The sequence below is a fragment of the Danio rerio genome, chromosome 3, assembly GCF_049306965.1.
Source record: "Danio rerio strain Tuebingen ecotype United States chromosome 3, GRCz12tu, whole genome shotgun sequence".
Taxonomy (NCBI): Eukaryota; Metazoa; Chordata; class Actinopteri; order Cypriniformes; family Danionidae; genus Danio; species Danio rerio.
Window position 1 is genome coordinate 5,541,060 of NC_133178.1, and position 18,499 is coordinate 5,559,558.

Genomic DNA, 18,499 nt, shown 5'->3' on the forward strand with positions numbered 1-18,499 from the left:
TAATGACAATAAGAACACTTTAATGATAGATGATCATATATAAATATAGACTTTCCACATTTAATGATCTCTTACGCCCGTATTATTCAATGTTCAGGTATAAACACCCTACAGTCTCTGAGCGTTTATCTCTGAGGTCTCATTTAGCAAAAAATAACAAACTTTTTTCAAATCATTTCACACAAATGAGCAGAAATTAATTTGAATGTTACACACAATCCACAAACACACGCAAATGGTGGCATCTCAAATATAAAAATACTATAATGAAGATAAAGATAAATTAACTGATTACCTGAGTCTCCAGGCTATGCAGTCTATTAGTTCACCCTTCATCTTTCAAGTCCCTGGATAGTTCATAGGTTATTTTTGTCACATCACATCTTCATAATTTAAACTTATTCATTTCAATGCCTATTCCTTCAATAAGCTTGGTATGCCATTCTGAATCTAATGACATTAATCTCGAGAGTTTTGACCAAAGCATTTAAGAACTATAAGTGAAAACATGCATTTTCCATATCTCTGGCTTGGTTGCGATAACACAGGGGAGTCCAAACTCGGTCCTGGAGGGCCGGAGTCCAGCAAAGCTTAGTTCCAACCCCAATCAGACACACCTGGGCCAGCTAATCAAGCTCCAACTAGGCTTTCCAAAAACATCCTTGCAGCTGTGTTGAGGGAATTCGAAGATAAAATCTGCAGGACACCGGCCCTCCAGGACCGAGTTTGGACACCCCTGCCATAACACAAAGCAAGCTTGGTGTGAATACAGTATTCAAAGCAGTATACAGAATACAGTACGAAAGCAGTATGGATATATAACGTCAGTGTGGTGGAAAGAGCATCGCTGAACACCCAGAAAGTTGGGAGAGCGAGTGGAGACAGTCAGTAGCCCAATCAAAAATAATTAATAACACCTGTTTTCTCTAGTGATTGGGCCGGGGAGACACCAGCTGCGTCCGAAACCGCATACTTCCATACTATATAGTACGCTAAAATCAGTATGCGAGCCGAGTAGTATGTCCGAATTCATAGAATTCAAAAATCAGTATGCGAGAAGTACCCGGATGACCTACTACTTCCGGCGAGATTCCGGAGTGCGCATCCCATGCACGCTGCACTATCCCATGATGCCCCGCGAGCGAATTCATGAATGAAAGTAAAGCGACGCAATTGACGCAGGTAGGTCACGTGACCATGACAAAATGGCGGATGTAGTACGGCCGAATTCCATTCATACTTTTCACATTTATACTGTATAGAACGTACTTTTCTAACGGCCGAGTAGTACGTTTAAATTCAAATGCAGTACCTACTGAGTAGTCGGCGGTTTCAGAAGCAGCCACCTTCTTAAGGGAGCAAGAGCGACCAGTGAAGAGAGAGCTGAGCTACAACCTGCACATAGAGGGCTGTCGCTGAGACACTAAAAAGAATAAATAAAACTATCACTTACCTAAACGCCGACCCTGTCTTCTTCCCACAACAAAGAACCTTTCTACAGTCAGGTATGATTTTGAGTGTTTTTTGATTAAATAAATCATGTTATTAATTGACTAATCAACTTAGATTGCCTTAACAGAGAGTCTCCGACCACATACTCCAAGAGCACCACCCACAGAAAATGATAAAGAGACATGGCTAAATGCCTTCTCCAAAACACATGTGGACTGGTGAGGCATACTCCTACAAACCCTTGAGCACCCTAGTGAGGGTATAAACCTAGTTCAGTGCTCCACGGACCGCAAGAAATCCACATTGTTCCCCCTGTATCCAAGGTTCAATCATCAACTGGACTTTGCTCTAGCTTCCTGGCCTAGACTTTAGTCTATAGTCACCCTCCGATCCCCTTAAACATGGAGACCACAACCTCAGTTTTCCAGTACAGAGGTACTGTCCCAGACCTCCACAATATGTTGTAGAGGCATGTCAGCTAGTCTCTGTATGGATGGAGAAGGAGTTTGGTTCACATGTTGGACTCCTGTAGGGCTGCCCTTTGTCACCTGTTTTGTGTTTTATTTTTCTAATTTCTAGCCACATCATAAACCATAGGATTTTATCTTTGCTATTTGCAAATGATGTTGTCCTGTTGGCTGCATAGGACCTGGAACCTCAGCATGCACCGGGACGGTTTGCTGCCAAGTGTGACATGGTGGGGTTGAAGATAAGCACATCCACGCCTGAAGTCAAGGTGCTTGACCAGAAAAATGTGGCTCACCATCTTCAGGGTGGAGAACAGTCTTTGACCCAGGTGAAGGAGTTCAAGTATTGTGGAGTTTTGTTCATGAGTGATAAAATGATGGATCGTGAGATCGTCAGGTTAATCAGTGCAGCAGTAATGCTGTCAATGTACAGGCACGTTGTGGCAAAGAAGGAAATGAGTTGAAAGGCAAAGCTCTCAATTTGCAATCTAAAGTCAATCCACATTCCTAATCTCACTTATGGTCATGACTGAAAGGACAAGATCTTAGATACAAGAGTCCAAATCTAGTTTTCTTCGCAGCGAGGCAGGGGTACCCTCAGAGATGAGTCGAGTTACTGCTCCTCTACAGTAACACAAGCTAGTTGAGGTGGCTTGGGCATCTGATCCAGATGCCTCCTGGACGGATACTTAGGGAGGTGTTCCAGGCTTGTCCCACTGGTAAGAGGCCCCAAAGAAAGACCCAGACCCCACTGGGGGGACTATGGCTGCGTCCGAAACCGCATACTTCCATACTATATAGTACGCTAAAATCAGTATGCGAGCCGAGTAGTATGTCCGAATTCATAGAATTCGAAAATCAGTATGCGAGAAGTACCCGGATGACTTACTACTTCCGGCGAGATTCCGAAGTGAGCATCCCATGCATGCTGCGCTATCCCATGATGCCCCACGAGCGAATTCATGAATGGAAGTAAAGCGACGCAACTGATGCAGGTAGGTCACGTGACCATGACAAAATGGCGGATGTAGTACGTCCGAATTCCATTCATACTTTTCACATTCATACTGTATAGAACGTACTTTTCTAACGGCCGAGTAGTACGTTTAAACTCAAATGCAGTACCTACTGAGTAGTAGGCGGTTTCGGACGCAGCCTATGTCTCTCAGCTTGCCTGAGAACGCCTTAGGATCCCCTAGAGCAGAGATGTCCAAACTCGATCCTGGAGTACCAGTGTCCAGCTGAGTTTAGCTCGAACTTGCTTCAACACACCTGCCAGAAAGTTTCTAGCATATCTAGTAAGAGCTTGATTAGCTGGTTCAGGTGTGTTTGATTAGAGTTGGAGCCAAACTCCGGACAACGGCCCTCTTGGACCGAGTTTGGAAATCCCTGCCCTAGAGCATAGGTCTCAAACTCAACTCCTGGAGGGCCGCAGCTCTGCACAGTTTTACTCCAACCCTAGTCAAACACACCTGATCTATTTAATCAATGTGATCAAGACTACTAGAAACTATAAAGCAGGTGGGAGTTGGAGCTCCGGCCCTCCAGGAACTGAGTTTGAGACTACTGCCACAGAGTTGAGGTGTTCAAACTCAATCCTGGAGGGCCGATGTCCTGCATAGTTTAGCTTCAACTTCCTTCAACGCAACTCCCTGGAAGTTTGGTAAGTTAAAGTTAAGTTTTCTATTATTGGACTCGAATTTGGCATCCTACCGCACAACACAACATGTTTGCTTTTGCAACCGGTCTCTTTTTGCAACCCGTGTGACGTCATGTGTGACGTAGGTTGGTAATTCCTCTATAGTTAAAGGAAGATCAGCTCACCAGTCTGAAGATTACAGGGGTTAATCATGCAAACTTCTATATCTCCAAGCCAGATGACTTCATTTCAGCCCAGCCTATAATTGCCCAAACTCCTGGACGAAGCTCCGCATGCTCTCATACAATTAAGAGAAGTTCCAAGTGGACATTAAGTGACCCATCAATATTGCTAGTTTGCATATTTGTACATTAAGGTTACTCTCAGACGTGACACTCTTGTGTGTTTTTCAATGTTTCTGACTGACTGAATCTCACTTGTTTCTCTCCACTGTGAATGTTCTCATGTATTTTCAGGCTTCTTAACTGACTGAATCTCATGTCGCAGTATGAACACCTGTACGGTTTCTCTCTAGTGTGAATCCTCTCATGTGATTTCTGGTTTCCTAAATGTCTGAATCTCTTGTCGCAGTGTGAACACTTGTAAAGTTTCTCTGCAGTGTGCATCCTCTCATGTGATTTCTGGTTTCCTATGCAACTGAATCTCTTGTCGCAGTGTGAACATTTATAAGGTTTCTCTCCAGTGTGAATCCTCTGGTGTTGTTTTAGACATTTTGCATCACGAAATCTCTTGTTGCAGTGTGAACACATGTAAGGTTTCTCTCCAGTGTGAATCCTCTCATGTGATTTCTGGTTCTCTATCCGACTGAATCTCTTGTCGCAGTGTATACACTTGTAAGGTTTCTCTCCAGTGTGAGTCCTCTCATGTGTTTTCTGGCTTCCTAAATACATGAATCGCATGTCGCAGTGTGCACACTTGTAAGGCTTCTCTCCAGTGTGAATCATCTGGTGTTGTTTTAGGATAGCAGCTGTAATAAAGGTCTTCTCACACTCAAAGCACACATACTCTCTCACACCGGTGTGAGTCTTCTGATGATATCTCAAACTTGTTTGATTTGCAAAACTCTTTCCACACAGTGCGCATGAATAAAGCTTCTCTTTTGTATGAACTCTAAGGTGATCATTCAGCTCTGAAGCCCTCAAAAATGTCTTGCTGCATTGACCACATGTGTGTGTTTTCTCTCCAGTGTGGATCAACATGTGTTTATTAAGGTTTGATGCATCTCTGAAGCTCTTGCCACACTGAGAACATGTGAATGGTTTCTCTCCGGTGTGGATCCTCATGTGGACCTTGAGATTCTCTTTGTTTGACAGACTCCTGCCACACTCAGTGCAGGTGAAACATTTTTTGTCTTTTCTCTTCAGTGATTTAGTTTTTTCTCTCTCTTTAACATGGCGTGTCTCCTCCATCAGGCCTGAAATAAAAGTGAAAAGAGCATTTTTATAGAAGTGACACAAAAAAAAGATAGTAGACAACAATGAACTATTCCAGCATATGTTTTACGCAGTGGATGCCCTTCCAGCCACATCCCAGTACTGGGAAACTCCCATACACACTCATTCACACATACACACACACCCACTACGGCCAATTATGTTTACACAATTCCCCTATAGCGAATGTGTTCGGACTGTGGGGGAAACCGGAGCACCCGGAGGAAACCCACACCAACACGGGGAGAACATGCAAACTCCACACAGAAATGCCAACTGGCCCAGCCGGGACTCGAACCAGCAACCTTCTTGCTGTGAGGTGACAGTGCTAAGTTTTTCAGAATCAGATTTATTGCCAAGTGTGCTTCAAACACACAAATCTGTTTTGGCTACAGAAGTTTCCAGTGTACATCAAGTGACAACACAAAATAAATATGAGAAAACGGATGATAAACATTAAACAGAGACGCAGTTAGTCAAGAAAGATCTGGATGTTGAGCTGTATGGACAGATTTGTTATAAATATACAGGTTATAAGGTGCTGAGTAATATATGCAGACATCCTACCCTGAAAACTACGATCAGCGAGGAACTATAATAGAATATTTCAGAGCTTCGGTATCTGTATTTATCGCCTGGACACTATTGTTAATAACTATTAAAAAAAAGTTTGGTATGAAGTGAAGGATTCTGATTTCTGCTACGGCTTCTCCGTCTCATCATGGACCAACGTTTATCCTTTTCATCATCCTGTTTCTCAGTATTTAACTGTGAATTGATTTTAATTAATGAATAAGTTAACACATTGCTTAATATAAGAATGTTCAGTGCATTTGCCTGTCTCTTTATACCTATTTTGGAGACCTTGAGTGGAACTGAGGGCTGAGGACTGGAAGCAACTGTTTCTATTGTTGTTTCTACAAGTTAATATTGTTTAAAATGTCTAAAGTGATTTTGCTATAGTTTTACGGTTAAATCTTTTAAAGTGATTCTACTTTTTATTCAAGATAGACTTTGTGTAGTAAGGATATTATAACTGCCTGAATGTAGATGATACTGGTTTTTAACCAGTTTCGATAAAGACGGCTGACAGTACAGTCAGCCTTGGATAAGAAACAGATTATACTTTGTGTGTGTGTGTTCTATTTGGTTGTTGATCCATTTCACAGGTCTGGAGTCAGCTCTAATCAGTCTAAAGGGTGTCTGACGTTTATGTTTAGATATTGTTCAGAATATACGCACGAACCACATGTAGAAATGTTCCTAGTTTATCTGTGTTTTAACCAATCAGGTTAGAACACCTGTATGTGTGACGCAGTTAATGACGTTATGTGAGAGTATAATTGTTATTGATTGGTGATTGTAAGCAGAGCGGCCTGGGAACTCATTGCGAGTGTTGAAGCTGGCTTCTGCGAATGAAACTGCAAACTATCTTCAGTAAACTTGATTTATTTATTTAAATCTCTGACTCCGGCTCTTCTTCATCTACCAGACTGGTCATTCTTTGGGTTAAACTGCAAACTATCCCTACAGAAGTTTCGGTATGAAGGCTATAGTTTTATTGAAATGTGGCTGCTAAAGCCTGGTCTATACTTCTTTGCAAGTGACTGGCGTAACCCACGGCGCATGCAACTCGCGCAGCTGTGCATTTATACTTCTGCGCGCTGTCTCTGTTGGTCTGAATTAACACTTCTGAAACGCTAGTTGGCAGTGAGGTGTAAATGTTCCTCTGTGTCGAGTTTCTTCACTGCTGTTTTGCTTTTCCTGAACACTTCCTGGATGTACAAGTGGCTCAAACTCGCTCATTTTGAGGCAGGAACCGGCGGACGTGCAACAACTTTAACTATGAGGTAAACACAAAACAAAACTTTCCATCCGGAGCTCCTTCACGGGACTCCACACTTGTAAACAATCGCTCCATCAGGCTCGCACCATTCACGCAGCTCTCGGTGCTGCCCAGACTCGTCAGCGCTACCAAGCCGACCAATCACAGAGCTTGCGCTACGCGTCGTTGCGCCGTGTAGTTACATTTTTTGAGAGGTGCACATCAGCGCCGTAGCATACGCCGGCGTTTGACGCAGAAGTATAAATCAGCCTTCAAGCGTGCTCCTTGAAACTAGGGCTGGGCGGTATATCGGGTTCTGGGGATATATCGATATGATTCCCCAATGCAATGCGGTATTATCCAGTATCGTTCATATCGATATGGTTTGAGGCCACACATGCACATTCTGCGTGCAACAGACCACTCCAAGGCAGCACACGAGCTCCATTTGCACTGTTACATATTGAGTAACATTAATTTTGACAATGCAAGTGTGTATTGTTCCTGTGTGTTTCCTCTTATCTATCTCTTTCTTTCTCTCCACATGAGCGGAGATCAGGTGCAGCTGTGAGAGGGGCGGCGCCAGCTATAAAGGCACGCCGTTGACGCTCCTTATCGAGTTCTCTTCCTGTTTCCCCTCGCTTTTGTGTGTGTCTGAGCAGTTCACTCTGAGTTCTCTGTGCGGCAGTGATCTGTCTGAAACCTTTCTTTTCAAAGTAATCTGGTGAGATACTCTGTTAAATACGGTAATAGGACGGTAACCTGCATTAGCGGTGGCTGATTGTTTAATGCCTTTCTCCAACCCTGTTTCAAAGTCATCTGGTGAGATACTCTGTTAAATACGGTACTAGGACGGTATCATGTGTTAGCTGTGGCTAATATTTACCTTAATGCTGAATGATCAACGGGAAGGCCCTTTTTCTTTTGTCCAGTTTTCTCCTGTTTTGTGGTTAGTTATGGAGGTTAGAATTGTAAACTGTATTTATGGAATTTTATTTTTGGTATGGGTAAGAGGTTTAATATTAGGTAGCGTACCTTGTTTTGTTTGTTGTTTTGGCCTTTTTGTTCCCTGATTCTGATTTTGATCTTTTTGTTTAATAAATCTGATATCCCTTGTTGACAACTTGGCCTGTGTGTGTGTGCTTGGGGGAACAGGAACGGGGACTCCGGGTGACCACTTTTTATAGCGGTCATCCTTAAACTTATGTGCGTAGCGGGGTGCATCCGCTACGTAACATGCACAAATGTACGATTCACTCCCTAAGCCATACAAAAGATTTGTTCAAAATGAACGAATCATTCAAGAACGACCCATCACTGACGCGACATGGAGGAACATGCAGTGCCGGTGTTGTATCGAAATCTGACTCCCCGAACAAATCTGACTCCCCCTCGCGTGCACGCACGTCACACAAGGGTTTACCAAAAACCTTTTATCGGTCATTTCTTCCGCAATTGACAACAAGAACGAACACAGAAGCCTTGACAGATTGACATTGCAGCACCTGAATGTGTTCAGAGGAAATAAAAACGCCAAAATGGGAGGAATTTATACCGCATTTCAAAAGTGAAACCACCTCAAATTCACTGAATAAACTTCAGTATTTATTACACGACGGTCTCTTCTTTACATCTACACTTTAACACATTTAGCTCTCCATGCTGGTTTGTTATTGCATATTAACTTTAATCCTTTTATTTATTTAATTATTTATATTGTTTTAATTGATTTATTTAGTTTAGCCCCTTAACTGGAAGACAGTTTCTTTTTCTATTTTAATATATCCCCGCTAGCTACTCATTCCACAAATAACAAGAATGATAATTAGAATGATGATAATAACAGGGGGGGGACCCCTGTGTTCAAATTATATTTTGCTCATAAACTGTTTAATAAAGTTTTAATAAGAGCTGGGCGATGCAGTGGCGCAGTAGGTAGTGCTGTCGCCTCACAGCAAGAAGGTCGCTGGTTCGAGCCTCTGCCTTTCTGTGTGGAGTTTGCCTGTTCTCTCTGCGTTCGCATGGGTTTCCTCCGGGTGCTCCGGTTTCCCCCACAGTCCAAAGACATGCGGTACAGGTGAATTGGGTAGGCTAAATTGTCCGTAGTGTATGCGTAAAAACGTGCAGGAAAAGTTGGCGGTTCATTCCGCTGTGGTGACCCCGGATTAATAAAGGGAATAAGCCGACAAGAAAATTAGGGCCTACTCAAACTATGCCATCCGTATCGTGCCCAGGCCCGTTTCCCGGATCGTTTGAGAAGTGTGAAATCAGATTGGAGATATCTGCAAATATATTATGACTAGTCATATTCCTCTATTGACTTCCATTGAAAAATATTTGCAGATATCTCTAAATGAGTGGACTCGTTAAAAATCCAATTCAAGATATCTACAACTGTAATTCGACTATTAGTAAATTAATTAGAGATCTTCAAATACATTTGTAAATTTCTCTAAATATGACGAATTAAAGACATCTCCAAATGTATTATGACTAGTAAAAACTCCGTTAAAGATATCTCTAATTACAATTGTGACTAGTCAAAACTCATTTAGAGATATCTGCAAATATTTTTCAATGGAAGTCAATGGAGGAATATGACTAGTCATGATATATTTGCAGATATCTCCAATCTGATTTCGTACTAGTACAATTGCAATTGTAGATATCTCTAATTGTCATTCTGACTAGTCGAATTATAATTATGACTAGTCAAAATATAATTAGAGATATCTCTAAATATATTTATGGAGTCAGAACAAAGATTTAAATGCTAAAAAGGCTTGCCATAGAGAGCGCTTCTCACTGAACAGCGCAGCAGCGATGACGCAAGCGTGCCGAGGCCCGATATGGTGTGAGCGCGGGCAACTGTACCTAGTGTGAGTACGGCCTTAATAAATAAGAGCTTTAACTCTAAAGTGACCATTGATGGGAAAATACCGGATAGATATCGTACACTGTCATTCCACCTAAAAATACTGAGATATGATATTTTGTCCATTTCGCCCAGCCCTACTTGGAAGCAATGCCAATAAGCTTGCACTCGCACGACTTGCAAGATGCACACATGGGACTATTTCATTTAATCTAGTTATTATATAATTTTTTTGAATAGAGAGACTGAATACAGTTCAGGTCTACAACAATATAATATAATATAATATAATATAATATAATATAATATAATATAATATAATAATTCCTCCATTGCTACACTGGGTTCATGCTTGCCTGTACACAGACTAGACATATATTTAATAAAATGAAGGGTTTGACTGACTCTGAACAGAGTTTGTGAGGGAGCACAAAACTTGGCAAGACAAAGCAAAAACTTAAAAAAATAAAATGACTCTCCCACCACCACTTCCATTTAGGAGCTCCATAAAATAGTGACTGAAATAAGAGCTAAAAAGCAAAATGTAAAACGTATATGTAAAACGGTTTGTACCACAAATGATGTGAAAATCACCATTTACTCATTCAGATTAAAAAATATATTGATTTACAATTCCTAAAACACATTTATGTTAGACAGACATTATGTATAGGAGAGCTTTTGTCATGAATATTGATGACCGTTCTCACCTTTAAGGCTGATTTATACTTCTGCGTCAAACACCGGTGTATGCTACGGCGCTGACGCATAGCCCTTCGCCGTGGCCGTCTGTGTCGCTGGTGTGCACCTCTCAAAAAATGTAACTACACGTCGCAACGACGCGTAGCACAAGCTCTGTGATTGGTCGGCTTGGTAGCGCTGACGAGTCTGGGCGGGACCGAGAGCCGCGTGAATGGTGCGAGCCAGATGGAGCGATTGTTTAGATTGAAGTGTGGAGTCCTGTGAAGGAGCTCCGGATGGAAAGTTTTGTTTTGTGTTTACCTCATAGTTAAAGTTGTTGCACGTCCGCCGGTTCCTGCCTCAAAATGAGCGAGTTTGAGCCACTTGTACATCCCGGAAGTGTTCAGGAAAAGCAAAACAGCAGTGAAGAAACTCGACACAGAGGAACATTTACACCTCACTGCCAACTAGCGTTTCGGAAGTGTTAATGCAGACCAACAGAGACAGCGCGCAGAAGTATAAATGCACAGCTACGCGCGTTGCATGTGCCGTGGGTTACGCCGGTCACTTGAAGCAGAAGTATATACCAGGCTTTAAAGGGAAAGTCTGTCTCCTGATGGGCCATCAGTGTGAGACAGAGTAAATCAGGAGATCAACACTAGGCAACACTTAAAGTAAATCACAATCTTTCATCAAAGTTCTTGTCTTTGACCCATTCTTGTCTTAAAGCAACTTTGATTAACTTTATTGATCCACTTCAAATGTTGACTCATGCAGAGTTTCTTTGTGTTTCTGTAGACTATGAACAACTTAGTCCACAAAATAAGTGCATTTCTGTTCAACTGAAGACATAATTGAACATACCTGACATTTCCAGAGCCCTTCCTGGTGTTTCTGCCATGAAGTTCTCAGTGATGGAGTTCACCTTCAGCATGTGTAGAATAATATCAGTCCACAGTACCGCTCGCTCTGCAACATCAACACCAGCAATTACTAAAACTAATATTCACTCACAACAAACATGTTTCGCAATATTCAACTGTATTATATTATTATATACAAACATTTTTATATTGCATACAAGAAACTGCACTGGTGTTGTTAAGATCATCATAAACAGATTTGATCACACTTTTTGAGGTCTCCTTTGCTCACAAAAGCAACATTTGTTTGATAAGAAAGGCAAAAAGTAGAGTTGTGAAATTGTAGTTCAATTTAGAGGAACTGTGTTTAATGTAAATATAACGTTAAATATACCTTTAATGGTTTAAATATTCTTCAAAATAACATTAAGTAAAAATGTGGTCATTGCTTTGATTATTATAACATTTAGGTTCATTTAAAGATTCTCTCATGAATGTTTATATTATATACATATTTTATAAAGTACCAAATATCTCGTGTCTGCAACACAGTTATAATAATAAACTGTTATTTGAGCATCAATTCAGCACATATGAACAGTCTCTGAATGATTTTGGCACTGAAGACTGAAGCACTGATGCTGAAAACTTCACCTTGACCACAAACGAAAGATCTTAAACAACATTCACACGAAAAACAAGCACTTTAAACGACATTCACACTTTAAAGCTTATTTTATTCATGTTTTTGTTCTAATAGTCTCAACATCAGTGATGTGTTTAATGTCTACTTTTTATTTGCAAATATTTTGACTAGTTAACTTAAGCTATGGCAAAATATATACATATAATAGCTGACCTGAAACACGTGTCCTCCTCCGAATAAAGCTGCATCTGCTGGTCCTCTAAGGTAATAATTTCCAAATTTACAACTGTTCCTCACAGTGAGTCTTGTAAATAAAACTGACTCTTTCCCAGCAGTGCTTTGTTTTGTTTGGCGGCGCTTGCTTACGCTGGTGGCACTTCTTCTTATTAATATTTTTGACAGTTGGCAACCAGCATTTTGGAATATTACTGCCACCATCTGGATTGGAGTGTGAAACATGAGTTAACATATGCATTTCTTATGGTAAAACAAAACGCCAATAAAATTAAATAAATAGAAAGAAAATAAATATTTTTTTAAAATTTAAAAATAAATATTAATAAAAAAACAACAGACAACTTTCACCAAAGTGCTTTTTTTTCTATTGATTACTTTAAGCCCTTTCCATTTGCATTATACAGCTATATTACTATATATACCTAACTCTATTACTTAACCCTGTGTCTTTCAAAAAGTTAAAAATGTCAATGTCAATTTTATTTATATAGCACTATTAAACACAACCAAAGGTTGACCAATGTGCTGAACAATAAATCACAAAGAACAAGTATAAAATTATAGCTAAAACAAACAAATTCTCACTAATAGTTAATATAACTAAAAACAATTCTCACTGATAAAATGCCAAATCAAAAAGGCAAGGCTGATTTAAAAACAGACAGAGATTATATAGACCTAATACCGAGGGGCAGAGCATTCCAGTAGGACCAGCTACTGCGAAAGCCCGGTCACCCCTGCATTTCAGCCTCGACTTTGGGATGTATGATAGTCTCTGGTTTGATGACCGAAGAGACCAACCAGGCTGATGTTCAGTCAACAGGTCTGACAGGTAGGAAGGAGCTAAGCCATTTAGAGATTTAAAAACCAGGAGAAGAATTTTAAAAGTGGCACAACAGTGCAGAGGCAACCAGTGCAGAAAGCTCAGTACTGGTGTGATGTGGTCATTGTTTTTGGTGCTGGTTAAAAGCCTTGCAGCAGCATTTTGAACTAGCTGTACGCGGGATAGAGTTGTCTGGCTGATCCCAAAGTATAGCAATTCAATTCAATTCAGCTTTATTTGTATAGCGCTTTTACAATGTAGATTGTGTCAAAGCAGCTTCACATAAATGGTCATAGTAACTGGAACAGGGTAGTTCAGTAACTGGAACAGTGTGGTTCAGGTTTTAGTGTTTAAGTTCAGTTCAGTTTAGCTCAGTTCAGTGTGATTTAATCATTACTGAGAGTTCAAACACTGAAGAGCCAGTAATCATTACAGTAATCCAATCTAGAAGTAATAAAAGCATGAAATATTTTTTCAAAATTTTTCCTAGATAAAATAGGTTTGACTGTTTTTAAAAGTTGAAGCTGAAAAAAGCAGGATTTGACCACTGCGCTAATCTGTTTATCAAATCTCAAGTCATCATTAGGGCCAGACGGAATCTGCAGATGTTTTTTTGCTATTTCTGCGGAGAATTTTGGTAAAAATCTGCGGATTTCTGCGGAATTATTTTGGGAGTATCCAGCGGAGTATCATAACTTACACTTTAATATATTAAATAAAAAGTAATAAATTACTGAATAAAAACTGAATAAATTCAGATTTACACATTTACTCAAGTAAATAAACAGAATTTATAATGGGCTAAAAAAACTGCAGAAATCTGCGGAAAATCTACGGAATTCTGCACGCGCAGATTCCGTGTGGGCCAAGCCATCATCAAAGATAACACCCAGATTTTTTACACAAGGCTTCACAGACAAACCCAAATCACCAAGATCAGCTGGTGATGTCCTAGAATAATTTGACGAGCCGAACACAACTGTTTCAGTTTTGCTCTCATTAAAATCTAGAAAGTTCAAAGACAACCAGACTTTCACATCCGACAGGCAAGACACAAGAGTCTCCAGTCCACTTGAATTCTGTTTTAAAGGCAGGTAAATTTGAGTGTCATCTGCATAACAGTGGAAAGACAGACCATGTTTTTGAAAAATAGGACCCAGGGGAAGCATATATGAGGAAAGAAGAATCGGGGCTAAAATAGATCCCTGGGGAACACCACATGACAAAAAGGCTGCCTCAGAAGAATGATCACCAATGGTGACTTTAAAACTGCGATTGGAAAGATAAGACTTAAACCAATCCAGGGCACTTCCTTTTATACCTAAACAATGCTCCAAGCGGGCTAGCAATTAAACATATCTAAACATAAACATATCTAAAACACACATCCAATGTGCTCAACTTTAAGATGTTCTCTATGTTAGGTTCCACTTGTTTTTCCTGTAACTGCTTGAATAATTATTTCTTTCTGTTTGATATATAGAGTGGAGGAACTATGACGTCAATTTGTATGCAAAAACCTGGAAGCGAGTTAGCATTTTAGCAGTTTTGGTTCCCTCGTCCCAAAGTCAATGGGTTTTTTGAATGGGGTTTAAGTAAAATCGCTTAAATAAGGTTCGTGGCGAACACGAACTCAAGATACTTTCACGTTTGTTCTACGACATGAAACACATCAGTCACAGCACACTCTTGAGTTTTTAATTCGGCCATGCTTCTTTAAAAAGACGGTTGCTATCAAGTTGCTAAATGGGACTGCAGGCGGTGTCTGAGACATACGTCATCGAGCTGATCTGGTCTGGAGCGCAGCTCGCTGGTTTTGGGCGTTTGGGTTTGTCTGTTATTTAGGTATTTTCATGAATAGTATTTTATAGTTTGTTGTATTGTTCTAATTGGGAATTCAGATTGTGCGTAGATAATATCTTCGAGACAGATTTATTTGTTGATGATTGATTTTATTAAACAATATTATGAAGATACTGCTCACCAATGCAGTCTCTTTCCTGCTCTCAGTAATGCAAACGTGTGAATAAATGTGTAAAAATACAGACATATTAACTGTCATTTTCACGTGATCAAGTGATCGTTCGTCTTTTTTTCTTCATCTGATCACATTTAACTGCCATAACTGCAGTATTTACACTCCTCCATAAAATGTATAGCAGATGTGACTGTATGGGCTGCTTTTCGCTGTACGTCGTGACAAAAAAGGGATATTGAATGTTGCTTTGTGCTCAGGCATTTGATAGACTTGTCCCTCCTCATGCCTCATTTCTGTCGTCTGTTAAGGTAAGCAGGCTGTGTGCACGCGAGCGATACACTTATGTAAATATGTCTCATGATAATACTATGTATTATGTTATACGCACATTTTTAAAACTTTTAGAACCGTACAGCAAAACAGATGTATTTCCCACGTAAAAACGATCTAAAAGGCATGTAGGTCTATGTGTTTTTACGTATTTATTTGTTTATAATATATACGGTGGATTATAATATAATAAACAGAGGGATTAACTCTTTGTCATGGACATTATTTCTAAAAAATAAGCTTGAAAAGTTGTCTGTAGCAGGGTGGGGCTGACGTCACAGATGAGTGCCCCTTTTAGATGTGTATTCACAGGGTTTAACACATTTGGGTGCTATGAATACTGAAAGAGTTCAGCTCTTTCAGATGAAAATATTGATTTTACTATTGCCTACATCCAATCCTGATATCAAGTTACATGTAAAGACAAACAACTCAAAAACTAGAGGACTTGAAAAGATGAATAAATACATTTTTTTGGCTCAAAGTGCATAGAGGATGGATCTACAGATATTTCAAGTTAATAATGAACGACTCAAACCTGATAGAATATAAAATTATTATTCATTTCCATTATCTGCACACAGAGCAATGAAAGAATCACTGTGAAAGGACCCAATATGCAGAGTCACATTAATGCCTAGTTCACACTAGAGGATTTTAAGCCTGATTTGAGCCCGATTTGGAAGTTAACGAGCTCGCCGACAGATCGGGCTGTGATCGGGAAGAAATCTGCGGGTGCTCGCCGCTCGCTATGTGTGAACTACTGAACAACGCATCAACGAGGCTCGCTGACGCGTCGCCGACACCTCGCAGACGGAAATCCAACATTCAGCATGCTAAATATTCCAGAGCAGTCGGCCGACTCAACCCCACGTGTGGTCAGATGTAGTGACGAGCTGCAGCCAATGAGAGAGCATATCAGCATGAGCTGAATGGCTGTGTGTTCAGGAGCTCAGCAGAAACATCTGTGATTGGTCAGAATGGGCATCAGTGCACTCGCTTCATTCTGCGTTAGCACAGACATGAGAGTAGGCTAGGGGCCATGAAACCCCCCACTTTCGGTTCAAGTCTACCTCAGAATTAAAAAAAAAAATTGCATCATAATGGACATAGAGCTCTGCGAATAGAGGCAGGAGTGGGCGTGGCCAGCAGAGCAGGGGAGAAGGAGGGGAGTGAACTGTTGTCAGAGGCTGTACTCACACTATGTACAGTTGCCTTGAACCGGGCCAAAGCACGCTTGTCCCCCCACCCGTCTCCCCCGACGGCCCGCACTCACATAAAATCGCGCCTCGGCACGCTTACGTCATCGATGCTGTGCTGTTCAGTGAGCGCTGTCGCTCAGCACAGTGGAGATTTCTCTAGTTATGTCGTTTCAGTCGTTTGTTATGCAGTGACATGCAGTCAAAAATTTCGCCAAACAGTCCTTAGGGATGCGGTGACATGCAGTCAGATATTTCACCGAACAGATCCGCCACTTTTGGCGCTCATAAACAATCATAAAGCTCTCGTGCTGCAGGAATGAGGAGGTCTGCTGAAGGTGCAGCTGTCGTGCAGTGAGGGGTTTGAGTATTTAATAAACTACAGCAGTTTGCGTTCACTGAACAGTAAGAATGATTAATAAATCAATATGAAACAGTCCTATAAAAGTCACGTCTCGCTTTAAGTTTCGGGCTTAAGTTTCAAAGCCCAAGTGAACTGCGCTCAGGCTCACCTCTTCCAACCAGGCCAGGGCCGGCCAAGTGAACCGTGCTTGAGCCCGATTCAGCGCACTCACACTTCTCAAACAATCCGGGAAACGGGCCTGGGCACGGTACGGATGGCATAGTGTGAGTACGCCCAGAGTAAACTGTTGTTGTGAGAAACTAGGGTTGTGCCGATAGACGATAGTATCGTGTATCAACACTACACAATACACATCTCAAAGCAAATTAAGTTAAAAATAACAGGCTAAATAACAAAACTGGATTTAATTAACAAACAAGTTAAATAAAATATTTTTTAAAAATTCATTCAATTCAATTCAATTGAGCTTTATTTGTATAGCGCTTTTACAATGTAGATTGTGTCAAAGCAGCTTCACATAAATGGTCATAGTAACTGGATCAGTGTAGTTCAGTTTTTAGTGTTTTAAGTTCAGTACAGTTCAGTTTAGCTCAGTTCAGTGTGATTTAATCATTACTGAGAGTCCAAACACTGAAGAGCAAATTCATCGATGAATTAAACAACTGAAGAAGAAAATTAAAGAACTCTGATATACATACTTGTCTTATTTGTGTTTAATTCGATAGAATGATAAACACGGACATGCGCATTTTTCAGAAAAAATAACTATTTAATTAATTTAAAAATATGTTGGCTTATATTTGTTTATATAGGCTATTAAAATATAGTTTATTTATTTATCTAAACTAGCCTATATTAAATTAAATTACAATCTCTATTTCACTATTCGTTTTGGCATTAAAGACATATTGAACAGGTTATTAATTAATTAATTCTTCTCAAAGAACATTTTACTGAGTTCAGTGAAAAGTTTTAGACCTAAAAGGCTATTTCAGCCTGATCTCATGAGGAAAGGCAAGTATTTTACGTTTTGTTAGTTTATTGGCTAGTTTTCATGAATTTGTACGAGTTCAGCCGTACGAAAATGTACGATTTTAAAAAGGAGGCGTGACACCCAATCCCACCCCTTACCCCAACCGTCATTGGGTGATGCATAAATTGTACGAATTAGATCGTACAAACTCATACGAACTAGCCACTACATTAAAAAGTTACAAATTGGCCAGAGATTGTGTTGGCTATTTAATATTAGAGCAATAGGTTATTAACCACTCGCCGCAGCCATGTCTAAAATGAAACTCTTATCAGAAAACAATAAACACAAATGCGCCTATGCCAAGCGCAACATTGTGTTAGATATAGGCAAGTACAAATGTGACACTGTTGATGATTACTTTTGTGATGATCATCAGACCTGAAGCCGCGCCCAACTAAACAAAAACATGGAAAACTTCACCGCATATTCACATGTGGGCGGCAAGTCCTTCATCTGCTTCCTGTCTGAAAGGACCTTAATGCATCCTTGTTTCTTAAGTGCAAAGATAACTATCATTTCATTTGCTTTCATCAATGTATATTATATCTATTTTGCAGCAGTCTCGCGGGCCGAGGATAACGGCACTGATCCTGAAGTCACCATCAGATCCTGTCCAGCACCGCACTGTAG

The 18,499-nt window shown here is 40.4% G+C and overlaps 1 protein-coding gene across 4 annotated transcripts in view; it reads right to left on the bottom strand.

Moving 5' to 3' along the window:
* The window catches only part of LOC101882267 (uncharacterized), a 23,678-nt gene continuing 5,179 nt past the window's right edge, over positions 1–18,499 (bottom strand). Inside the window, exons 1-5 of one of the 4 annotated variants that reach the window (XR_012400766.1) lie at positions 12,116–12,285; positions 11,258–11,362; positions 3,512–4,993; positions 3,045–3,337; positions 1–1,312 (exon numbers count right to left, since the gene is read on the bottom strand). Coding sequence is in view for 2 of the 4 variants with exons in the window: in XM_021471346.3 (XP_021327021.2) it covers positions 3,942–4,993; positions 11,258–11,327 (1,122 nt within the window). In the remaining 2 variants the exon portion in view is untranslated. Of the gene's footprint in view, positions 4,994–11,257; positions 11,363–12,115; positions 12,286–18,499 lie in introns of those variants that run through there. The other 3 variants (XR_012400765.1, XM_021471346.3, XM_073944056.1) reach the window with 3 other exon arrangements.